A 27277-nucleotide genomic window follows, 5' to 3' on the forward strand; every position below is an offset into this window, starting at 1 on the left:
GGGAGATCGGGCTGTTGCCAATATTGGGGAATCAAAGATTTAGCAATTTCAAGTAGATGTGTAGTTAGGTTCTTCCTACTTGGAGAATAATCAGGAGAGGGTGAGGACAGAAGAACCATAGAAGGCGTCAGAACAACAGAAGAGTTCGTGATATTGTGAATTTGGGTTTGTATTTGATCCCAGAAATCGCGGATAAGGGGACAAGACCACCAGACATGGAGAAGGGTTCCAGTCTCAGATTTACAGCGCCAACATTGGTCGGTATCTGCAAGATTATGAGAAAATAGCCACGATGGGGATCTGTACCAGCGGGAAAGGACTTTGAAATGCGATTCCTGGAGCTTTACACATTGAGAAAAACCATGTGAATTTTTTAGAATTTAGGATGCTTCTTCATCAGTAAATTTGAGGTCGAGTTCCCTTTCCCATTCAACAAGAAAAGAAGGTTTCTCCGAAGAGGAATTTTCGTTCAGAATTGATTTGCACTCAGCTAGTTTCCTTCCTGTTCTGGTGGGGGTCATCACTTTCTGCTCGAATTTAGTTAAGGGCCGAAAAATGGTTTTCCGCTGGGGAACCGATTCCGTGCACCATCTAAAATGGTCATAATGGAGAGGGTTTATAGGAGTGTCAGGTAGGTAACTTTTGAGTTGAGAGATAGACAATGGTGAGAAGTTGAAGTCATAGAGTTCTGAAAATGAAAGATGGCTAAGTTTGGCCCAGAAATCCTCATAGCCCGTTATTGGAGGTGAAAGTAGTCTAGGAGTTAAATGAGCCGGGCACAGACGAGAGGGGGATGGAGCGAGTTTTTTGTTCCATTTTAGCCACATTTCCCCCAGCCCTTTCAGAAGAACATCACAAGTGGGTTTCCTGAGATAATTCGGATTTGGAGTCCATAGGTGAGCGAGGAGGTTATGGCCGTGTTGTAGTTCAGCAATCTCTCGAGTCACAGAGTCGCGGGCTGGAGCTGCTAATGAAAGCCATCTAGAAAGTAAATTCGCTTCATAATATAGTCTAAAGTCCAGTAATTGAATACCTCCTTGGGACTTCTTTTTAATAAGCTGACTGTGTGAGATTCTTGCCGGTTTGTGTCTCCAAAGATAACGTAAGAAGAGGGTCCTAACATTGCTTAAGAACTTAGGCGGAAGGGCAATGGGGAGCATCTGAATCCTGTATAATAGTTTGGGCAGGATGTATGTCTGAAGCAAATTACGCCTTCCAAACCAGGAGAGGAATGGTATGTCGAGTCTGTGGAGCTCAGTCTTGAGAGTGTGTAGGAGAGGAGCAAAGTTTTCATCGAATAGATTCCTTAGGTTACTAGTGAGTTTAATTCCAAGATAGGTGAGGTAGTCTCGTTTCCAAACAAAGGGAGAGGAACTTTGGGCGAGTTTCCTCTCAGCCGTTGGAAGAGTTATTACAAGAATTTCGGATTTTGAGACATTAGGTTTGTAGTTCGATATTTGACCGTATTTTTCCATCAGAGACGTCAGTATCGGCAATTCGGTAAGAGGGTCAGAGGACAGGAACAAGACGTCGTCCGCAAAAGCCACACTATGCAACGTCCTAGTCCTCAGTTGAAAACCAAGAAGTTTTGGGTGGAGACGAACAGCTTGTAACAATGTTTCGAGTGTAAGAATGAACAATGAAGGGGACAAGGGACAGCCTTGTCTTGTGCCGTTTTTTATATTGAACGGTGCTGAAAGGGTACCATTAACACGCAGACGGGCATGGGGTTCTTTGTAAAGGGAGAAGACCATATTTATGAAATTCGGGGGGAAGCCAAAAGCACGGAGGGTATCCGACATAAATTGCCAATTGACTCTGTCAAAGGCCTTCTCGGCGTCTACACCGAGAAGGACCAATGACTTTTTGGAGGAGTGGGAAAGGGCTATGGAGTGCAATAGTTTGTGGGCATTATCTTTCCCTTCCCTCCCTTTTACAAATCCAGTCTGTTCTTCATTAACAATTTTGGGTATGATAGAGCGAAGGCGCAGTGCCAGCAGTTTTGCCCAAAATTTAACATCTAAATTAAGTAATGATATTGGGCGGTAACTGCCGCATTGAAGTGCGTCTTTTCCCTCTTTGGCTATCAAGGTAATAAAAGCTTGATTGTTTAGGAAGGGATTCACCAGCTAATAAGGCGTTACATAGTGTGGTCAGATGTGGGAGCAAGACATCCTGGAGTTTCCTGTAATAGAGCATAGTAAACCCATCAGGGCCAGGACTTTTCCCCAGTGGGAAGGATGCTAAGACCTCTTTCATTTCCAAGAGAGAGATTGGAGCAAGTAATTTCTCTGAGTCCGCCTGGGATACTTGAGGGAGTTGAAGGGATTGAAGAAACTCAGATGTAGCCTGAGCATGGTCAGAAGTCTCGACATGAGAAGGTAGATTGTATAATCACTCATAGAAGTTTCTAAAGGTTTCAGCTATATCTTTTGTTTTTTGGTGAACTTTCCCTGAGTCATCTTTTATTGCATTTATATAGGATTTTGCTCTGGCCCTTCTAACTAGTGCTGTCATTAATTTGCCCCCTTTATCTCCGTGGGAGTAAAGTTTCAATTTATAATAGAGTTGAAACTTAGCCGATTGTCTATCAAAAAAACGTTTCAGCTTTTCTCTTAAAGAGGTCAGTTCCTCTAGTAGGGACAGAAGTTGTGTGCGCTTATGTGACTTTTCAATAGAGGAAATGCTTGTGAGAAGAAAGTCAATCTCCTCCTGCTACTTCTTTTTCAGTTGTGATCCTTTAGTAATTAATAAACCGCGTGTAAAAGCTTTGTGGGCCTCCCAGATGGAGCCCATTGAGACGTCAGGAGTCTGATTTATACGGAAAAATTCTGTCAGTTTAAGTTTTAGATCATCAACAAATACAGTATCCCCCAGAATTGTATCGTTGAGTTTCCAGTTCCATTCTTTAGGAGTCAGCTCTGATATAACAAAGGTTGTGGAGACTGGCGAATGATCGGATAGTGTAGCACAGTCTACCTTAGATGTCACCAGTGAGCAGAGTAAAGAGCTTGAGCACAGTATATAATCAAGTCTCTGGTGGGATCTATATTTGGGAGAATAGTGTGTATAATCCTTCGTATTTGGATTAAGGGAGCGCCAAGAGTCTAGCAGATGATATTCCTGAAATGAGTTGTGAAGGGAGCGCAAGGCTATCTGTGAGATGGCAGATTTCCCTGTCGATGAGTCTAGGAGGGGATTGACTGTCACATTAAGGTCGCCACCGATAATTAACTCGCCAACAGCAAATTGTCTAAGCGTTGATAATGTTTGTCTAAGCCAGCGAACTTGGTCGTGGTTAGGGGCATAAATACAGGCCAACGTGATCTTTCTAGATGCTATGGATCCCTTCAGGAAGAGAAATCTACCTTCTGCATCTGTTAGCATCTGTTCATATTGGAAGGGGATGTCTCGACCGATAGCAATAGCAACTCCTTTAGATGAGGAAGTTGGGTGGGAGTTAAAGTACCATTGGTCAAATTGTTTCTTAGGAAAGCTTGGTACCCTAGACATTTTGAAGTGCGTTTCTTGTAACATGAGAATATCAGTCTTCAGTTTGGTGACTAACCTCAGTATCCCATGTCGTTTCTGGGGTGTTTGCAAACCATTAGCATTCAGGGAGGTCACTGTAACCGTCGTCATGTCAGGTTTTGTGGTTCCGGATTGGGGTAGTGGAGGAATGAAGTATCTGGTATTCTCCCGTCCTGGAGGTAAGTGGATGAGTGGGGAGAGAGGGAAAGAGTAAATAGTAAGGCGAGAGGGGGGGAGGAGGGAGGGTGGATGAGAAGCAAGAGAAATTAAGAGTTTATAGAATGGTTAAAAGAGAAAAAATTTGCGTTAGTACAATATATATCACCCAATTCCAAAATAACGAGTTGAACCTTATATAGGGAGGTAGGGTAGGGAAGGGGTGGGGAGGGGGGGGGAGGTATAGGGAGCAGGATATATTAGAAAACACCTAGGGCGCAGAGGTATGAACTCCTTTCAGGTGTACCTCCCCTGAGCCCGGGTGTAATCAAGTACAATATACAATATTAGGAGGGATGTTATAAAAGCTGGTTAGTGGAAGTAAGGGACGGATAGGAAGCAAGTATTGAGAGGTCTGATCGGATGACAGAGCCCCGTCCAGCTCTCTTGTAAATATAGAAAAGTATAAACAAATCGCGGCATCGCATGGGCAAAATGTTATTATCGTGTGAGCAAAGCAGAACAATAGCTTTAAATACGAGCTAGAACAATCTGTAAATGCGTCAAAAACGAATTACAAACTTATAAGAAAAACTAAGAAGGCTCTGGAAAAAGCATTACATAATGGCAATAATGTGAACCAAGGTGTTGCTCTAACACAATATCTTAAGAAAGATAGACAAGGGCACCGAACCCAGGAACTGGTCTTTCAGGAAACAACAGACCGAGAGCGAGGAATGGGCTTTCTTCCCCTATGGGCTTTGCTCTTTTCTCCCAGAAGCCAGGGTCTTTCGTCGGTAATGTCCGGTAGGTCTGGGAAGTCCGGGAGAGGTGGCGTGGGCAGCCAAGGCGGGATATCGAGAGGTTCCATCCGAAGGTGAGCCCAGAGCGCTGGTAAATCTGAGGGGGTATGGACTGTAAGCCTTTTGCCCTTGTGCATCACTGCTAAGCCGAATGGATATAGCCAGGCGTACTTAATCTCTTTAGCTCTTAAAGCATCCAGTAAGGGTTTCAGGATTCTGCGTTTCGCTAGTATGGAGGGTGCAACGTCCTGGTATATAGAAATTTCAGTGTCTCCAAAGGAGATTGTTGGTTTATTTCTGACAGCTGCCAGAATCTCTGCAACATCTGGAAACATGAGGAGGCCACAAATAATGTCCCGTGGTGGGGCGCCCTGCTGCGGTTTAGGTTTGAGAGCGCGGTGGATCCTCTCGATTTGGATTTTGTTGGCTCTGTCGGGGCCTAGCAAGTCAGTGAAAACTTGCATTGCAAGTTCGTTCAAGTCCTCTGCAGTATTTTGTTCAGGGACACCCTTAAGTCTAATATTCTTCCTCCTCCCCCTGTTTTCTTGATCTTCTATCAGTATTAGTGATCTATCAATATATTCTTTATATATGTGCATTCTGGCAGCCATAGTTGTAGAATGGTTAGTAATGGCGGCTGTACTATGTTCTAGGGAAGAGACGCGTTGGCCTATGCTGTTTATATCTGACCTGATTGCTGCTAGTTCTTCCATCACCGGAGTCAAGGCTCTAGCGAGAGCTTTCTGTAACACGGACAGCGTGACTACCGTTTGTCCTTCAGCTGCTTGTGTAGTGATATCAGGCGGCGCGATCTCTTCCATGTCTGAGTCGTCTTCATGTTCGTTTTCCTGCCTCACGGCCGGCGCCATTTTGGAAGGGCCTGCAGGGGAGTAGGCCGTTTTCTTTTTGATAAATTTCTGTATGTCTCCTTGTTGTTTGCTTGTTCGCGGGGTACCCGGAGGGTCAGTGCCCCTCTCTTTGTTAAATTTGCCCATTCTTGATGCCGGGAAAGTGCTGTGAGAGCTGGTTCGGGGTCTAGCGTGACAGAGCTCTACAGCTAAGCAGCCATCACCAAGCGCGGTCAGACTCCGCCCTGGCTCCTGTTTTTATGATAGATGAGGATCGCAGTGGTGAGACTTACACTTTCCATCCATACCAAGGCATATAAAAGATTTATTTTGTTTTTAGCAAATGGCACATATTCATTGTATAATGAGAAATTATATGATTTATTAATATATATATGAAGGAGAACATATACTACTCACATACTCCAGTAACAAAGCCAATGCTGGGAGCAGTGCTCAGTGACGCTCAGTTAAAGGGGTATTCCCATCTACATAATTATTTTTTAATTTGTAGATGGTTAGAAGTTAAACATTTTTGCAAATGTAAGTAATTAAAAATTCTGCAGAGTTTTAAAGATTTTCTCTAACTTTCTTAGTGGTGACAGTCTTTTATCTTGATCGGTTGCCATGGATATGACCACCAATGCAAAAACTTTCTAAGGTCAGAAAATCAGCCATGATTTCTTTATTGTGGCCGGGCTATCTTCTGATACATGTAGTGTCCCTGTCTGATAACCCATGTACAATAAGGAAATCATAGCTGGGTTCCTGACAAGTCCCAGACCATAGAAAGTTTCTGCATTAGTGGTCGTATCCATGGCAACTGATCAAGATAAAAGACTGTCACCACTAAGAAAGTTAGAGAAAATCTTTAAAACTCTTCAGAATTTTTAATTACTTAGATTTACAAATATATGTTTAACTTTTAATTCTCTACAAATATAGAAATGATTATGTACATGGGAATACCCATGTAAGTTATATAATACTAGCCTCTGCCCGCGACTTCATCTGTGGGTTGTTGGCGTTGATGATCCGCCTATATTCAGCAAATTGCTGCTGTCGATGGTTCGCCTACTCCGGCATTTTGTCAGCTCGCAAGCAGTCCTGCTGCTGACCTTGTTCTTCACACCTTGCCCGTGATTGTTCCGGCATCTCAGCAGCTCACTGAGACACCAAATAATGAGCATGTTGTTGGTGTTGATGATCCGCCTGCTCCAGTGTCAAGCTGGCTTGCTGCTGAACTCATTCCTTGCGCTATGCCCATGATTGTTCCAGTATCTCGGCAGCTTGCTGGGATGCCATATAATGAGAGTGTTGTTGGCGTTGATGATCCGCATGCTCCGGCGTTTGGGCGGCTCTCAAGCTGGCCTGCCGCTGAACTTGTTTCTTGCACTGTGTCTGTGATTGTTAGGACATCTCAGCACCTCGCTGGAACGTCATATAATGAGTGTGTTGTTGGTGTTGATGATCCGGCTGCTGCGGCGTTTCGGCAGCTGTCAAGCTGGCCTGCCGCTGAAAACATTCCTTGAGCTGTGCCTGTGATTGTTCCAGTATCTCAGCAGCTCACTGGGACACCATATAATGAGTGTGTTGTTGCCGTCAATGATCGCCCCTCAGCTCCACTTGAGGAGAACTCTGTGACTTCTGGCTTCCTTCATAGCTCTCGTTGTTTGTGACAAATTAGATTTTCTTTTTCCAGGCATGTTGAAAATTGGCAAACTGACAATTTGGATTAAAGGTGTTTGCCCATGTCATCAGTGCCTGAAGCAGATCAGATAATATGCAAATGCATGAACACACACCACTGAGGGTTAACGTGTGTTTACACAGAGAGATAACAGCCCTGGCTTTCTCAGAAGCTGAGATAAGAGCAGTGTAATGTAGTATGTGAACATAAATTCATTTCAGTCATGAAGCTATGTCATTTACCGGAATACAAAGTAGCCTATATTTTAATCGAGATTACAATCTTTCTATGTGCTGAATTTCATTCAAATCCATTCAGCTGTTTTTGCGTGATTGAGTAACAAACATCCAAACACACTTTATAATATTAGAAGGATGGTATAATATGGTATAGTGTAACAATAGCTAGAGTTTAAGCAATCTTTATACTAACTAATGTAATCGATAGCAGACTTTATCTTTAGTATTTCATGGTAGAATTAGATGCAAGTTAAAGAAACTGTGCACATAAAGTGGCCAGAAAGAAATACATAAGCATCGGTCAATTGTAATTCACATCTATCTGTATCACACATCTAAAACTGACTTGAAAATAAAGTCTATTAATTACATAGGGGAGCACCATGGATTTCTTAAATTTTGAATATGATGTAATAAATGTTCTTTATCAATGGCTTTCAAGATCCCATTTCACGAGATCCTTCATTGTTTACTTCCAGGGGATGTGAATATATCAATACTCATGCTGTACAAATGTATAACTCCCAGTCTAGTTATAGAAATTTCTCATGGGTTAACCATAGACTGCAGCCTTTGGTGGAGCAGATAGTGGCCGTATGCAGAGTTCCCACCATAAAATGGTTGTGATCTCATAAGGAACAGTGTTATTTCTGTTCATAGTATGTTTTGCTATTGATTTCTCTTGATGTGCGACATACTCTCAATTGTGCAGACAATGTTTTACTATGTTGCAAGTAAAATCAAGACATAGGTTGTCCCAAGGAGTTGTGACTTGGAAGAGTTATAGAGGGATGTCTTTCTAGGCTCTGACTGTGGTGTGAAGTTGGGTTACACCACAGTGAAGGTAGGCTGGAATTAAGGCATGGAATCTGATCATGTTAGTTGGTTCTGTGTGTTCTCGGCACTGCAAAGTTTGAGGCCTTGTCCGGCGGATATGACTGGGAGTATCATGTGTGAGAACTGGAGAGATGCCTGCTTGAATGAGACCGAAGTGTTTACTTCATACTCATTCATGTGCAAATTCTACATGTTTCTACCTTTTTTAACTGCAATCAAGGAAAGTAAAGTCTTGGATCCAAACACTAAACAGCATCTGGTGGCTTCTTGGGTATGACTACATTACAGGTAGCTGACTGAGGATCTGCACGTGATGAGGATCTGCTAGGGAGTAGTAGTTAACACATCCATGCTGCACAGTTAACCTTACAGTCACATAAGTAGGACAGATTTCCCAACAGAGATCTTGAAAACCGTGAGTAGTTAGTACATAAAAAACATAAATTATAACAGAAATTACATAATCTCTCAAATAAGAATACACCTAAAATTATTGGAAACTATGAATTACTAAAGACGAGTCAAGCTCAACTTTATTTATTGAGGTCTGAATTATCCATTTGTAGTGGTATTGACTTCACGATAATGATGATTATTGCTAATTAAAATAGAGGTCATTAAAAAGAGAAATTTTGTCTTGCTACCCGAGGACATTTAAGAAACAGGATTCCACAGAATTGGAATAAAATTTTAGCAGTTAACATATTTTGTAGCTAAAAGATATTTTCGATATTTAGTTACAGGAACCACAAGCACATTTTGCAAATACATTTAGTATAAATCTACTTTAAAATCCTACAAGAAAAGTCAATATCTCCTAGCAGGAAAGAGAAAAGGTTTAGTTTTACATAATAAAACAAACTAAGGCTATCAAACCCGCCTCTATTAAGTCAGCAGGTCAATTCCCATGACAATGCTGCCCTCCTGTATTTTAGCTACCGGCTTTATGAAGACACCCCTGAGGTCCCTTCTAATAAGTTATCTTTCCTGATAAGATAAATCCCTATGCTGTGATGGTCTCTGTTAGTAATGGGATCATTGCACATCTATTATATTATAATAATCCTGTGGTTGTGATAAGTGAGATAAATGACAGCTAAGGAAAGGAATATTCTATATTATTATTTGTCAGACCATTGAAACTGCATTTTCTTAAATGAGACTATGTACCTAGTGAGGTTATTTCCTTCAATGTTATTGATAGCATGACTTCTGGAGCACACTTCATCAGCTTCTGCTAACACTGACTCCAAATCAAATAAAGAAGGTTATTACATTAGCTAACACACATTTCCTACAGCCCCGTTTGGTTATCAGCTGCTGCATATAGAATATGTTTTTATTTAAAGGGATTTTTTTTAATATACATCTGTGCATGATAAACCACCTTGACATATTGTGACATGTATTCTTGGTTATTGAAAATGTGCAAGAATGTAAAGATTTATTTTATTTTTTTTTATCTTTTTATGCAAACAAACATATATATACACTTTAGGATTCTATTCTAAAGTAAGAAATAAGAAATTTTAAATTACAAGCTGCAAATTTTCTATGGAATTTATATTTCTATTGTTTGGCCATTTCAGTCCAAATGACAAGACAAATGGTATTCTCTGAATATCCAGCAATCACGCATTTCATTGTTTTCGGTTAAAATGCGTAGACAGTCTGGCAATGCAGAGCATTTGTCTTTATCTGTAGAATACCTGACAAGAGGCATGATTACTTCTGTAAGGGTATCAAAATAAAGAAAAAATGTCCTGTCCGCAGCTTGGGTTATTTATTATAGGCTGAAATGCTGACCGTGGTTGGGAAGCAAACATTTTTTAGTCTATATAAGAATATATTTATTTTTTATGTCCAGTGTTAATATGGAAAATACTCATCCTACCTGGACAATCTGACACTCTTCAGCAGTAAGTAGTTCTGTAAGGCTTGCTGTTATCCATGACTCAGTTAGTGGCTCCCACCCCAAGTCTTTTGCTTCCATATAAATCATGCCACATCTGGAAAATAAAATGCCCAAAAAAGAAAAAAAAAATATTGTAAGAGGATGTTAAACTTTCAGCCTATATAAATTTGTTTTTACTGTGCAGTCTAATGTTATCATCAGCACTGGAAACTTGTGGCAGATTTTTTGGGATAAGCAAAGGTAGACTATACTGTAGTGCTCTTCATCAGGAGTCTTGGTTGAAAATCCACTAAAATGTCCACCTCACAGTCACTACTTAGTTCTTCCGTCAAGTGTCTGTTCCTCCTACTGTGTGATTGTGTGTAGTCCAAAATGGGAGACCTATCACACAAACAGTCCAACCAATCATGGCACACTGCAGTAATGTTTAGTAGAGGCCGGTGTTTGCCTGGCCCATGTCCCAAATGTGACATGTGACTCTTATAGACAACAAGAAGTCACATAGGCTTCTATAAATACAGTCCTATGAAAAAGTTTGGGCACCCCTATTAATCTTAATCATTTTTAGTTCTAAATATTTTGGTGTTTATAACAGCCATTTCAGTTTGATATATCTAATAACTGATGGACACAGTAATATTTCAGGATTGAAATGAGGTTTATTGTACTAACAGAAAATGTGCAATATGCAGTAAACCAAAATTTGACCGCTGCAAAAGTATGGGCACCTCAACAGAAAAGTGACATTAATATTTAGTAGATCCTCCTTTTGCAAAGATAACAGCCTCTAGTCGCTTCCTGTAGCTTTTAATCAGTTCCTGGATCCTGGATAAAGGTATTTTGGACAAACAATTCAAGTTCAGTTAAGTTAGATGGTCGCCGAGCATGGACAGCCCGCTTCAAATCATCCCACAGATGTTCAATGATATTCAGGTCTGGGGACTGGGATGGCCATTCCAGAACATTGTAATTGTTCCTCTGCATGAATGCCTGAGGATTTGAAGCGGTGTTTTGGATCATTGTCTTGCTGAAATATCCATCCCCGGCGTAACTTCAACTTCGTCACTGATTCTTGAACATTATTCTCAAGAATCTGCTGATACTGAGCGGAATCCATGCGACTCTCAACTTTAACAAGATTCTCGATGCCGGCATTGGCCACACAGCCCCAAAGCATGATGGAACCTCCACCAAATTTTACAGTGGGTACCAAGTTTTTTTCTTGGAATGCTGTTTCTTTTTGGACGCCATGCATAACGCCTTTTTTTTTATAACCAAACAACTCAATTTTTGTTTCCAAAATGAAGCTGCCTTGTCCAAATGTGCTTTTTCATACCTCAGGCAACTCTATTTGTGGCGTACGTGCAGAAACGGCTTCTTTCTCATCACTCTCCCATACAGCTTCTATTTGTGCAAAGTGCGCTGTATAGTTGACCGATGCACAGTGACACCATCTGCAGCAAGATGATGCTGCAGCTCTTTGGAGGTGGTCTGTGGATTGTCCTTGACTGTTCTCACCATTCTTCTTCTCTGCCTTTCTGATATTTTTCTTGGCCTGCCACTTCTGGGCTTAACAAGAACTGTCCCTGTGGTCTTCCATTTCCTTACTATGTTCCTCACAGTGGAAACTGACAGGTTAAATCTCTGAGACAACTTTTTGTATCCTTCCCCTGAACAACTATGTTGAACAATCTTTGTTTTCAGATCATTTGAGAGTTGTTTTGAGTAGCCCATGATGCCACTCTTCAGAGGAGATTCAAATAGGAGATCAACTTGCAATTGGCCACCTTAAATACCTTTTATTATGATTGGATACATCTGGCTATGAAGTTCAAAGCTCACTGAGGTTACAAAACCAATTTTGTGCTTCAGTAAGTCAGTAAAAAGTAGTTAGGGGAATTCAAATCAATAAAATGATAAGGGTGCCCATACTTTTGCACCGGTCAAATTTTGGTTTAATGCATATTGCACATTTTCTGTTAGTACAATAAACCTCATTTCAATCCTGAAATATTACTGTGTCCATCAGTTATTAGATATATCAAACTGAAATGGCTGTTGCAAACACCAAAATATTTAGAACAAAAAATGATTAAGATTAATAGGGGTGCCCAAACTTTTTCATAGGACTGTATCTAGACTGAGCTGTTAACATACAATATCATTATTTGTGGTTATTAAAAAGTAAAGCTATATTTTTTTGTATAATCCGTATGGATTCCCATGGAATTATACAGTCCTATGAAAAAGTTTGGGCACCCCTATTAATCGTAATCATTTTTAGTTCTAAATATTTTGGTGTATACAACAGCCATTTCAGTTTGATATATCTAATAACTGATGGACACAGTAATATTTCAGGATTGAAATAAGGTTTATTGTACTAACAGAAAATGTGCAATATGCATTAAACCAAAATTTGACGAGTGCAAAAGTATGGGCACCTCAACAGAAAAGTGTCATTAATATTTAGTAGATCCTCCGTTTGCCTCTAGTCGCTTCCTATAGCTTTTAATCAGTTCCTGGATCCTGGATGAAGGTATTTTGGACCATTCCTCTTTACAAAACAATTCAAGTTCAGATAAGTTTGATGGTCGCCGAGCATGGACAGCCCGCTCTCAAATGATCTGAAAACAAAGATTGTTCAACATAGTTGTTCAGGGGAAGGATACAAAAAGTTGTCTCAGAGATTTAACCTGTCAGTTTCCACTGTGAGGAACATAGTAAGGAAATGGAAGACCACAGGGACAGTTCTTGTTAAGCCCAGAAGTGGCAGGCCAAGAAAAATATCAGAAAGGCAGAGAAGAAGAATGGTGAGAACAGTCAAGGACAATCCACAGACCACCTCCAAAGAGCTGCAGCATCATCTTGCTGCAGATGGTGTCACTGTGCATCGGTCAACAATACAGCGCACTTTGCAAAAGGAGAAGCTGTATGGGAGAGTGATGAGAAAGAAGTCGTTTCTGCAAGCACGCCACAAACAGAATCGCCTGAGGTATGCAAAAGCACATTTGGACAAGCCTGCTTCATTTTGGAAGAAGGTCCTGTGGACTGATGAAACAAAGATTGAGTTGTTTGGTCATACAAAAAGGCGTTATGCATGGCGTTCAAAAAAACAGTATTCCAAGAAAAACACTTGCTACCAACTGTAAAATTTGGTGGAGGTTCCATCATGCTTTGGGGCTGTGTGGCCAATGCTGGCACTGGGAATCTTGTTAAAGTTGAGGGTGGCATGGATTCCACTCACTATCAGCAGATTCTTGAGAATAATGTTCAAGAATCAGTGATGAAGTTGAAGTTACGTCGGGAATGGATATTTCAGCAAGACAATGATCCAAAACACCGCTCCAAATCGACTGAGGCATTCATGCAGAGGAACAATTACAATGTTCTGGACTGGCCATCCCAGTCCCCAGACCTGAATATCATTGAACATCTGTGGGATGATTTGAAGCGGGCTGTCCATGCTCGGCGACCATCAAACGTAACTGAACTTGAATTGTTTTGTAAAAAGGAATGGTCCAAAATCCCTTCATCCAGGATCCAGGAACTGATGAAAAGCTACAGGAAGCAACTGGAGGCTGTTATCTTTGCAAAAGGAGGATCTACTAAATATTAATGTCACTTTTCTGTTGAGGTGCCCATACTTTTGCACCGGTCAAATTTTAGTTTAACCACTTCCGGACCGCCCATAGACTATATACGTCCAGGAAGTGGTTGTACGTCCAAGTCAGAACACAGCAGCTACACGGAGATTGTGTAGCTGCTTTCACTAGGAGCCGGCTGTAACTTCAGCCGGAGCTCCCAGAGAGATAGCAGGGAAGATTTATTACCTCCTCTGCTATCTCGATCGCTGTGTATACAGCACTCAATGAGCGCTGTATACACGGCTATGGACCCTGCCATAAATTAGCTGCCCTCTGACCCAGCAGACACGTGATCTGCCAGGAGCAGTGTCCTGCCAGAGCTGCTGGGTCCTACAGGACCCAGATCAGCTCTGTATACTGTGTATACAGCATGCAGGAGGCTGGATTTCTCCTATAACTGAGGTTAAATGTACCAGCCCCAGTTATAGGAGAAATCAGCCTCTAGTACAAAAAAAAAAAGTGATCAGATGTCCCCAAAGGTCTCTTATCACCTTATGGGGACACAATCTGGGAAAAAAATAAAATAAAAATATAATAAAAAAGTTTTTAAAAAATGTAAATAAACTAATAATAAAAAATAAATAAATATTATGCTAATAAAACGCCGTTATTAAAGGTTATAGCCCCACCCCCGACGACACCATACAAAATAAAAATTACCGTAACGGAGAGGAAAAACTATATTATAAAGTTTTTCAGTGACACTTTGTGTTATTAAATAAAAAAAAAAATTATAAAATTGAAAACCAGACACAATTTCCCTCCTATTTTGTTTATATTTTCCTGGATATAAAAAAAATTAAAACACATTTGAAAATAAAAATAACATAAAAATAAAGCCCTATGTGTCCCCGAAAAAAGACGCAAAAATTAGTTGACTAAGACATACGAGAAAAATTTTACAGACCTCAAAACCGCAGATACATAATAAACCTAAAATGTGTCTGGTCCTGGACCACAAATTGGCCCGGTACTGAAGTGGTTAATGCATATTGCACATTTTCTGTTAGTACAATAAACCTCATTTCAATCTGAAATATTACTGTGTCCATCAGTTATTAGATATATCAAACTGAAATGGCTGTTGCAAACACCAACATATTTAGAACTAAAAATGATTAAGATTAATAGGGGTGCCCAAACTTTTTCATAGGACTGTATGGAGTGAAAAATGAGAAAACAATTAGGTTCTTATTCATACCCTAAGCTATGCAGAATGTTTTCCTGTAATGATAAAATCCACCTTTCTAACACAACATTGACAATACAGCAGATAAGTTCAGTCTATGTCAAACCCCAAAACATAAAAATGTAATGACTTTAAATAGCATCAATTTTGAAAACAAAAATTTACACTTTTCTAATTATTTGAAATTTGGTATTTGAGGTTAATATTTATTTAAAACTATACACTACTTAATGTCTAATGGAAGTTATTTACACAGAGAATACACTGTATAGTAGTAATAAAGGCTGTGTATTGTCCCTATTAAATATTTGTAATGCAACCTTCTTAAATGACGTAATAAAAGGAAAATTAGTAACATTACTTTCTTGCTTTCTATCATTTTATTAAAGAACTAGATTGTGTTTTTCCTTGATATACAACTGAAAGCAATAACATGTGCACATTAAAATGTCCACTGGAGCAAATCAATTGATTCAGCAAGATGAAGGTTTGCTAATTATAGGATTACTGATCTCATCACATTGTAAGACAGGAAGACAATTTTAATACAGAACATCAATAAGCTTAGCAAAGCTTAGATTAGATGATTTATTGGTTATTGGAAAATCTCGGTTATAATGTGGATTATAATTGTGGATAGTGTTCAATCGGCTTCTAAATAACAAACAAAAACAAGTCATAGCCTTTTATAAACAAAATATCACATACATTTTATATCCAACGCTATAACACATTATTTGATGCTTGTTAATTTGTTTAAAACGTAGGCATGGATGTTAAACATTGATTCTGTAACATCTCTGCCTGTTCGGGCCTCTGCGCCACCCTCTGCTCGCATGCTGCGGCGCCGGAGGCGTGTGCAGTTTGACAATTTGCTTAAGGTTTTTAGTTGCACTGTGTGAACACGGCTCTAGTCCTTAATTGGATTTGCACCACACCCGTCTTCTGCCAAGGTTGCCTCTGTTCATTAAGTGGTTAATCTGTCTTGCCTGTGATTGACAGCCTTTCTTCCTGTCAGGTTCTGGGCGGGTTCTTCCTTCCCTATATAGTCTTGGCTCACAGTCACACTGGTGTCGGTTATTGCCCTTGCTTTCTGGTATCACTTGCTATTTACTTGTATGCTAATCCTTGACCTCTGGCTTTCCTACTGACTATTCTCTTGACTCCGATTTGGCACTGCATCGCTCTCTTGTTACCGAACCCTGGCTACCTGACCTCCCTTTGTTGTTGTACGTCTTGTCTGCGTTTTGTGTTTCACGTATTCAGGGAGGGATTGTCCTCGTGGTTGTCGCCTATCACCTAGGATAGGGTCTGGCAATAGGAAGGGAAAGCGGGGGGCTTCAGTTTAGGGCTCACTGTCCCTTGTGCCCCTCCCTCCAGGGTTCACCAGCAGCTTCTGGGGAATTATCATCTGGCTATTCCCTAACAGATTCATTTTATTAATCAGATAAATGGTGATAATTTATTCACAAATGTAGACGAATACTGTAAGGTGGCCATACATGCTTAACTAATGTTGGCCAGACCTGGCAATTTCAGCTACATAAGCTGGCTATCTAATGTATATGTGGCCCCCTCCTGAATTGAAATCCTGATTGTTTTGTTCTAAGGGAAGAAACCCCTATCACCTTTGAAAATGCATGCATACTCTGCTGTGCATGTACATGAGGGGTCTGTTAGGATTAGCTGTTAGCGGCATCCAAGGGGTTAAAAACTCCCTTGGAACGCAGCTCCGATGGGGGGTAAAGGAGCAGGGTGTTAGCTGTCAGTAACAGCTAACAACTAGAGATGAGCGAACAGTAAAATGTTCGAGGTTCAATATTCGTTTCGAGTAGCCCCTCAATATTCGACTACTCGAATTGAATATCGAACCCTATCATAGTCTATGGGGGGAAAATGCTTGTTTCAGGGGTAGGCAACATTCGATCAAATTATACTTACCAAGTCCACGAGTGAGGGTCGGGCTGGATCCTCCGAGCAGTCTTCTCCTTGCAGCGTCCCCGCGGCATCTTCCTGCTCTGAATTCACTCTGCCAGGCATCAGACATGCGCAGTCGGCTCTGCCCAGGCCCAATGCCTGGCAGAGTGAATGAAGAGGCGGAAGACGCCGCGGGAAAGCTGCACGGAGAAGACTTCTAAAGGTAGGAGAAGAACCAGCGTTGATTGGCCGACTGTATAGCATTCGGCCAATCAATGCTGGTTCTGCATCGAACTTTTACATTCGAATAGCAAGTGGTACTCGATCGAATACGAGTATTTCGAATACTGTAGTATTCGATCGAATACCTACTCGATCGAGTACTACTCACTCATCTCTACTAACAACCACTTCTGATGCCGCCCCCTCAAATAGTGAGTGTGCAGCGACCAGCATTGGGCATAGTATTACACCCTAGTACCAGGCGGCCAGGACGTTATAGTACATCAAAGGTTGTTAAGGGGTTAATTAAATTGTACACAAATGGATACACATTCTGATTCTTAATATAATATTTTTATCTCATTATCTAAAAGTTATGTAGACTTTTCTTACCTACTTATCGTAGCTGGGGATGCTTGTTCAAGATCTAGTACCTCAAAAATCATGTTCTGCTGTGGACTCATTTGGATTATTTCTCCACTCATCAGACAGAGCTAAAATATTAAAAGATACACACAATAAGGCACATATCATGGATATGGGGGATATGGCTTTGTTATACACCAGGACCACAGTTTCTGTACAAGGCTTTGAGAAGATCACATAAATAGCAGAAGAAGAAGCAGAATAGAATCAAGTACAACTAGAATGATCATGTTTGACTTCTTACTTCACCATGACTTTTCTGAAAGAGTAGTTATGTTTCAGTGACTTAAGACTGGTATGAAAACATTGCTTTACCGGTTTAGGACTCTTACCCAAAAATGATCAGGATTCGTATAAACATTGCAATTTTCTATACATACCTTTTTGTTATCATCTAATACAGTATTCATGTTTTCTACCCACACGGCATCCACTGGCCCATCAAATATGCACCATTTCCTGCATTTTGTATTGCATGTAGCATGACTCCGGAACACACTAGCCAAAACACCTGCAGAAAGAGAAATATAGTTTAATACCTACCTATATATGTTTCACTAATAATGAGATACTGAAACTCATGAACTGAATATTGTCTGAAATTGCCTCTTTTATGATATGTATGGATTTCTTTTTTTATTTTCTTATGGTTCATTTAAATTAGTAGGTCACTGAATACATTAAAATATTTACAGTAATATGTCTTATTGGGCTCATTGTAAATGTTAAAATAAAAGCCAGTTACCAAAAAAATAAAACATAATAAAATGACTTTAGAAAAGGAAGAAAACCAGTTAAAGTCTCTCTGTGTCAATCAATGTGTATCATGCTGTGATGGGTAAGAGGGAGCTACACAGGGGAGAAAGCACAATTTTGACACTGCACCAGAAAGAGTATACACTCAGATAAAGGAACAAGAAACACACAAAATGTACATTTGCGGAAATTATGAAACGGGAAAGATCCAAAATATGCACTCTTAGTGTATTCTGACTAAGACATTAAATAATAAAGTGAGCAGTAGCTGCTTACATACTATATGGATAGAAATATTAGGACACCTGCACAGGCAACCTACAGGAGCCTTTATGACATCCCATTATAAAACCATAAGGATTAAAATAGAGGTGGTCACTCCTTTGCAGCTAAAACTGCTTCCACTTTTTTCAAATGACTTGCCACAATATTTTGGAGAGTGTCTGTGAGAATATTTGCCCATTTATCAAGAACAGCACTTGGGTTGTTAGACTCTAATCTTGGTGATAGGACCTGGCATGCAGTTTTCATTCTAGCTCATCACAAAGGTGTTTGATAGGATTAAAGTCAGACCTGTGTAGAACTCAAATTCTTCCACTCCATACTAACCCAACCATGTTTTTATAGACATTGCTTTGTGTATTGAGGCACAATCATGCTAGAACAGGATGTGCCTTCCACAAATTGTTCATATAAAGTTGGAAGCAGATAGATTTTAAAGTGTGTTGAAGCATTAAGATTTTGTTTCACTGGAACTAAGGGGCTTAGGCCAACTCCTGAAAACAACTCTGTAGTGCTAGCCCTCCACCACCAAACTGCACAGTTGGCACAGTGGAGCCAGACATGTAACATTCTCCTGGCATTCACCAAATCCAGAATTGTCCATTAGACTGCCAGAGACAGAAGTCTTAGGGTGCATTCACACGGAAGAAAATGGCGCTGAATTTGATACAGAATTGCTAGCAGAAAAAAGGAACCCATTGAAGTCAATGGGAGGCTTTTTTCCAGCACTGAAATTCCACACCAAATTCCTCACCATTTTCCTCCGTGTGAATGGACCCTTACTTTTCACTCTACAGATCACATTTCCATTGCTCTAAAGTCCAGTGGTGGTGTGCCTTATACCACTCCATCTAATACTTGGTGAGATAAGGCTTGATATGCAGTGACATGGTCATGGAAACCCATGCCATGAAACTCCCAGTACATAGTCTTTGTTGTTGATGTTAATCTATAGTTATTCAGTTTGCAAAGCTTATACAACATTTAGGCATTATGCACATACAGCAACCCAGAACTGTAACTTTACATGGTCTGCTCCTTGGTGGCTAAGTTGCTGTGGTTTCATTTTTCAATTATACCGTAAAGTATATGTTATGCAGACCTGATGGTAAGAGGTAGCTCATTGAGTTTCAGGTATTCAGTTATTAATAATCTCAGCTCTCTTAGCTTTCCACAAAGCCATAGTTTATAAGTAAAGACATAGTAGTCCACCAGCAATAGCTATCATGAGATGACTCCAGATAGCAATAAACTCCTATATTGCACAGTGAAACTGAAGTCTGATGTATCCCCTATATTATGTTTGGCTGTGTTGTGCTTTGTTCACCCTTGTAACTACCACTTTCCCTTTTTTTGTATACTGTGTCCAGCAGCATTGGTTGCCAGAAAAAAGATTTTCATGGTTCCCAGATGGAAGAAGTCTGGCATCATCACAGGCTTAGACAGTAGCTGACACAAGTGTAGTGTTGCGGTACTAAGCAATGCATTGTGGTGCTGCCATAGGGAAGAATTAAGAGATTATGGAGAGAGGTGTTAGCAGGAAGTGCACAGAGAATGGCTCTGACTGCATGTGCAACAGTCCACTCCAGCCCCGCTGAGATGTGTCAAATGGCAAGAGAGAGACAATATGGGGCAAGCCGGGGGTAGCTCCTAAGTGTCTCATAGAGACACAGTAGGAAAAGCTGTGTTATCTCTCCTCCACTAAAGGATGACACAGTATTCCATATGTATTTAATACATTTCGGATTTACTCGGGGAGCTATACTACAATAGTATTATTAATTTTATTATTATTATTATTATTATTATTATTATTATTATTATAGAATTTGTGTTTGGATTGATAATTCAATAAATTAGAAAATGTAGTGTAACATTTAGATCTCCTATTCTAAGTCATAGCAGATATGATCTGTCTTTGCGGTAAAGGCAGAAGTTTCACTCTTTGATTTGCCCAACTTGTCTCAGTATTGAGCCAATAAAAGCCAATCTCTTGGCTAATCTTTTTGTCCTAAGCGTATATTCTATTGGAAACTACCATTAATACTTCTTAACCTTAACTTGTCCTTCAAACTTTAGTTCAAATTCTAGTTTCTATTTTTATTGTGTCTTAAAATAATACAAAATTGCATTTCAGAAGCTTAGTACTTTTCACAGAGACACTTAAATTTCATTATTTTTGACAGTAGAATTACAAAATCTCTGGAACAAAAATGTGCTCTTTTATTGCATCACTCTGGCCTGAAGCCTTAGAGTTTATCACAGGAGCAAGATATGCATTGCCTCTCTATGATAAGGGTTATCAGTTCCCTGCAAATATAAACAGATATGTCGCAGCCTGGCATCTGCCAGACACTCATGAATAGTGGAACAATTTACATTTAATTCTCTTTGTCTGTATTCTCCTATGCATGCATATCAAAGAATAGATTGAGCAATTACTATTTGATATTTTGTATTACTCACAGTTAAAAACAAATGGCTGCTTTTGTTTTAAAGACACACAGACCCACATCACTGCACACATAAATAGAAAGGCAACGCGATAAATCTTTTTGTGTGTGTTTACACTCCATGAAATGGAGATATGGCTTGACAGGTAAAAAAAAAAAAACATAAAGTGGACCTGTCTTTCAAAGAGCCATAATAGTACCTTACATACATCAGGATTACTGTTGTTACCTAATTGACTGTTAAACATGCAAAGTAAAATATAGAATTATCTTTTTTCTACTCCCATAAGTAACAAAAGTGACATCCATCTTCATTTTTAAGTGTCTACAAAGATTCTACAGTTTGTACTTGTGTATAATGCTACTGACATAAAATGTCTGTCAAACAGATGAGTAGCTATAGAGTGCTCAGAGGTAGGGGATGCATTGGGACTGCCATATAAAAAGATGCAAATATGCAAAAGTAGCAGGAGAAGGGCAAATATAAAGTTCATTGTGGCTGAGGAGCCTCAATCTACATCTTGAAATGAACCATCGTACTGATGACTGACAGAACAAATGTCAAGTATGAAAGTGCACATTCCACATTCACATGTATAGAAAATGCTTCAAAACACCATTATTAGTAAAAATGGTATATGTAGCAAGGCTGCATGTGAATGTAGGGTCTGAATAGTGGAGCCATAGGCAGCGATTTTTTTCATGGAATTGATTACATATATGACAATACAGTAAACAACAGAGAGAGGAGATTGGCACTAGTACTGGCACGTTGAAATAGTGGCCATTCTTTAAATGATTTTTTTTTTTAATTAATGGAGATTTTTCCTATCGGTATGTCTTTGGAGTATGTGAAGAAATCCACGCAAACACGGGGAGAACATATAAACTCCTTGCAGATGTTGTCCTTGGCAGGATTCAAACCCAGGATTCCAGCGCTACAAGGCTGCAGTGCTAACCGCTGAGCCACCATGTTGCCCTTCTCTTTAAATGAACTGGAGAACTTCCTGGGTACTCAACAAAATTGACATCCAAATGTTTAATCCCCCCCCCCCCCCAAAAAAAAAAAAAAAAAAAGCAGCATATAAGGTACAGTCATGGGAATTCCAAGTGACTATTAAATCAGTGTGGTCGAGCAGATAAAATAAAACAGATGCCGGTCATAGAATGGCAAAAGGATCATCTTGCGTTACATGTACTTTTTTTTAAACCAAGAATAGACTTTTTCAGTCATTGGTATGAAATGGGGAAACATGCAGAGGTACAGTAATGTATGTGCCCAAAGATCTCTGTGAGTGACATATTTATGGATACATAATTTGCGTATGAGCACAGGGGCCCAGGGTAGGAGTTCCCACCATGTTAGATATATACAGTTATGTTCAACATAAAAAGTATTCTGCAAAAAGAGATGCAAATCTATTCAGATGACAACTGAGTGTATCATTTGGCTTAATATCAGAGTGCGGCTGTAGCCTCAGAGCGATTTTATACAGACCTCTGTTTAGGATAAAACATGTAGAATGCCACTTGTTTCCATAAGCCTTTCATTTAAGCCCAAACTACAGGGGAAAAGAATGACTGCTACTGAGATCAGGAAGACATTTAGGCCAAGGTCCTATATGGCGGGCTAAAGCAAAAAAGCGCTGCGGGAAAAACCGTGGCAGCAACATATCACTGTCTTTCCTGCAGCACTTTCACAGAAAGAGTTTTTGTCTGCAAACTTTTTGCTTACATTATACCTATAGGGAAACCATTGCCATTTCTGTAGGTATAATTGACATGCTGCGATTTCCAAAACTGCATTGTTTTTGGAAATATCAGCATGTCTGCATATTTTTCTGCAAGTTGTGTATGGTATTTACTAGAATCCCATCCATCTTGTAGTAACTATAAAATGCTGAATTTACACCACGTGGGACCCCGGCTTTATCGTGTGTTTTACTCAAAGTTCAGTTTTCCGATGCAGATATTGAAGTCATAACTAGATATGGGTCATATAGGAAAAGCAAGTTAGACGACAGACTGAACTTCTCTTTTTTTCGATCCTCTCCTGATTTTGGCTTTCAAAAAATCTGAATGTGAAAACACAACTATTCCTTTTGATCCATGCTCGAGCACAAGCTTACCTATAATCATTAGATCCTAAAATTTGACCCAATAATCTGCTTGTGTAAAAGGAACTTTAATTGAAAATCACTAGACCCATTCTATTAGCCCAGCCTCACAGATAGATTAGGGATACCTAATTCAATCTAAGACTATGGCCCAATGTTAAGCAAAAGCAGATTTTTTTCAGCATATTTTGCTGTGGCGTTATGAGCCAAAGCCAGGAGTGGATTGATCAGACGGGAGAAGTGTAAGAGCTTCCTAGATATTTACCATTCCTTTTGATTCATGCCTTGGTTTGGATCAAAATAACACAGCAAAATCTGAGACAAAAAAGCATATTTTCCGCAATGTTGAGTGTCAGCCTAACTGTTTTCCGCTTGTGAACTGGTGGCTCAGTTGCCGAGCTATCGCTACTTTTGTCAATAATCAAATGAAGTCTTTGGCACAATTATGTCATTGCTTCAAAAGATAAGCAACAGTGCCCTGGTTGCTCTTAAAGCTCATTTGGATATTAAAGGGATTCTACCATTAAAGCAACTTTTTTTCTAATTACCACATCAGAATAGCCTTAAGAAAGGCTATTCATCTCCTACCTTTAGATGTGGTCTCCATCACGCCGTTCCTTAGAAATACCGGTACTTACCGGTATGCTAATAAGGTCTCGGCAGCAATGGTGGCGTCCTTCTTCTTCATCTGCCTCCTCCCCTTGTCTGTCGTCTTCTTTCTTCGTCATGTCTGACGCCTGCACAGTCGGCTCTGACATTGAGACCCTATTAGAGCCGACTGCGGAGGCTCAGTAAGGTCCGTACAGCTGTCAGAGCCGACTGCACAGGCATCAGACATGACGAAGAAAGAAGACGACAGACAAGGGGAGGAGGCAAATGAAGAAGGACGCCTCCATTGCTGCCGAGACCTCATTAGCATACCGATAAGTACTGGTATTTCTAAGGAACGGCGCGACGGAGACCACATCTAAAGGTAGGAGACAAATAGCCTTTCTTAAGGCTATTCCGACGTGGTAATTAGAAAAAAAGTCACTTTAATGGTAGAATCCCTTTAACAAAAACAGGAATCTCTCAGCAACTGAAGCACTCATTTACAAGGGCAGAACACAAGTTAGGGTCACCTGAATCAAGCAGTGTTTTCCCATGGGAATAGGTGTATATAATGTTGAGCTTTTGCTATTTTTGTCAATATGCAAATGAGTTCTTTGGAACAATGAGGGCATTGCCATTACTCCAAAGAAATAAGTAAGAAGGCTCCAGTTGCTGTAAAAGCTTATTTGCATATTGAAAAAAACAACCATATCTCAGTAATGGAGGCACCAATTCACAAGGGGAAAACACTATTTGATTCAGGTGACCTTAACCTATCTAGGTTGATATGCCGATTTCTGGAGACATACTCCTTTTAGGGAACTTGTGGGACCATTCAATGTGAAAGAAGAGGTGGTGTATTTATAAATAGCCACAATTTACTCAGCAGTGAAAAGTTGTGTTTTCATTATTAAAGGTCTCTGCAATTTTATGGGGGTGTTAAACCTGAGAAATAAAACTGCTTTACTTTGAAAGGACAAAAAATAGAGTAAAGTAGTAACACATAAATAGCTTTGATGGATTGTTTTTTTCATTAGCACTATATTCTGTGTATATCTTGTGACAGGTTGTTAAAGAGAACCATCAGTTCATTCTGTAGTAGGAAACAAAGTGAAGGACGGTGCCTTTAGTTTTTTATGAGGCTGCTAATACGATACTGACTAGCAATGATTACTGAAGTTGACTGGTAATCACATTTGGGTCTGTTGTAATGCATTTAATGTAATACAGCTTATTTTAATTGCTATTCTCATTTATGGTCGTCTGATCTTAGGAAATGCAAAACTGAATTATAGCATAACCTTACAGGGTTACTGAAATGAAGGTTCTATATAAGTCAATACACATTTATGCCTTTAATTCATAAACTTTTCATATATGCTTTGGTCTTGCCAGCCACTTATCGTGTACCATACTACAAATTTATTTTAAAGGCATGTTAGAATAAAACGCATTTCTGGCTAAGAACTACATAAAGGGAGAAATAGCGCAAATGATTACTAGTTGGCTTAATTGGATTGTAATAACTCAATACTCTTCCATAAATTTTTGATTAGCACTACGTCTTTTACCCAACAGGTCGCCAAGTAACAGTTTTTATCTGATCATTTCAGCATTAAAAATACATTAAGCCTTTTTCTCCTGTGAAGCGGATGGCATAATTCTCAATAAGCTTCACTTTGCGAAAGAAATATTGATATATACCTGTAATCTCTAGTCTCAAAATTGATAAAGCTTTATGCAATCCAAATTAAAAGTCGCAGCAATATGTCTGGCAAATAATAATCAATTGCAACACACTAATTAATACAATTATCAAGTCCCTAGTCCACCTTACAGCTAACATTATCAGAATTCTGCGATTGAGTTATAATTGCAGTATACCAGAAAAATGTTCACCAATGCACATTACTATAGAAGGATTTGATCATTACAACTAAACATTACACAGTGTATGATCCAGATAAGGTCGGATAAGGATTGTAATTTGTAATGATAACACATAGCTAAATTGAACTACCTCTGGGGGGCCTTGTATTATCTCTGACATTTAGAAGAAGTTAGTGGATATGTAAATAAAAAAATAGTTGTAAACTATATTAAGAACAAGGACAAAGATGAGACTTAAGACCCTGTTACATATGCCAGTGAAGAGTCATTTTCAATAACTATTCCATGTAAATGTGCTCCTGCTCACCCAACAAACAAGCAAACACACATTTATGAGCTGACTGCATCCTCTATAAGCACAAACGATACTTGATTGTGGGCAACACATCACCCTGCGCAGCCAGTAATAGAACTGCATGTGCCTGAACAATTGCAATAAGGATAGTTCGGACATGTACATTTCCAATAATTGCTCCATATACATGAAGTTAAAGAGGACCTTTCATGAGATCGGGCACGTGCAGTTTTATATACTGCTGGAAAGCTGACAGTGCGCTGAATTCAGCGCACTATCGGCTTTCCTGATCTGTGCCCAGTGTAAAGCGCTATCGGTACCGTAACACTTTACAGTCAGAAGAGCGTTTCTGACACTTAGCCAGGGACGCCCTTCTGCCCAGAAGCACCTATTGCGCTGTACTGTGGAGCGGGGAGGAAATAAAAGTAAATAAAACTGCATGTGCCGATCTGATGAAAGGTCCTCTTTAAACTCCTGTTGGCATTCTACATTGTTATTCAGCATTCATTAAACACTGAAACTTGTAAATGGATCCTTAGGCTTAATTTGCAGCATGTTTGTGGTTTACAGTTGCTGTACAGGTATGAAAATGTGCCCATAGACTTTAATATGATTAAAGATTATGTCAAATGAATCTCCTTTTCTCCAAGATATGTAATCATTCAGACTCAACTATATTAAAAACACTTAACATAAAAAATGTATACTGGTACAAAAAAAAAAAAAAAATCAACTGAATTTGCTAGAATTGCATATACAAGGGACATTTCATATCATTGCTACAATAATATTTGAAGACACTGTGAGCAGAATGTAAATAAAACAAAGAAAACTGCCTGCCTCACAGTATGAGAAGCAATGATGTAGACGAAAGGGGGCAGGACTTAAAGTGTGAGTAGCCTAAATATGTACCATTTTTATTATCTGACTTGAGCCATTGTGATACGTTAGGTGTAGGGCAGTTCAGCGCCTGACTTAGGGTGGATGGCAATCTATGCAGAATCTCTTTTGGTATCCGCATCCATAGCAAGAAAAATTGATATATTTTAGATCTATTTTTTTCACTGAATTCCAAGTATCATTTTTTTTTCCTTATAATTTCCAAAAGCTGTATTTTTCAATTCCACCCCATTCTGATTTTCTTCCCAGCTTTCCCATACCTGGTATGGAATATTAAATGGTACGATTTAAAAGTACAATTTTCCTGCAAATTTTTTCTAACCCTTTCCCGCCAATGGCATTTTTTGATTTTCGTTTTTCGTTTTTGACCCCTCCTTCTAAACCCCATAACTTTTTTATTTCTCCGCTCCCAGAGCCATATGAGGTCTTAATTTTTGCGGGAAAATTTTTTCTTCATGATGCAACCATTAATTATTCAACATAATGTACTGGGAAGCAGGAAAAAAATTCAGAATCGGGTGGATTTGAAGAAAAAATGCATTTTTGTGACATTCTTACGGGCTTCGGTTTTAC

At 39.5% G+C, this 27277-nt stretch overlaps 1 protein-coding gene across 1 annotated transcript in view; it reads right to left on the reverse strand.

Moving 5' to 3' along the window:
- Positions 1 to 27277, reverse strand: part of LOC142203618 (dynein axonemal heavy chain 3-like) — a 927911-nt gene that overhangs the window by 504742 nt on the left and 395892 nt on the right. The window contains exons 35-37 of the mRNA XM_075274510.1: positions 17801 to 17931; positions 17388 to 17488; positions 9999 to 10113 (exon numbers count right to left, since the gene is read on the reverse strand). Of these exons, the coding sequence (XP_075130611.1) occupies positions 9999 to 10113; positions 17388 to 17488; positions 17801 to 17931 (347 nt within the window). The remainder of the gene's footprint in view (positions 1 to 9998; positions 10114 to 17387; positions 17489 to 17800; positions 17932 to 27277) is intronic.

The sequence above is a fragment of the Leptodactylus fuscus genome, chromosome 5 (genome assembly GCF_031893055.1).
Source record: "Leptodactylus fuscus isolate aLepFus1 chromosome 5, aLepFus1.hap2, whole genome shotgun sequence".
Classification (NCBI taxonomy): Eukaryota; Metazoa; Chordata; class Amphibia; order Anura; family Leptodactylidae; genus Leptodactylus; species Leptodactylus fuscus.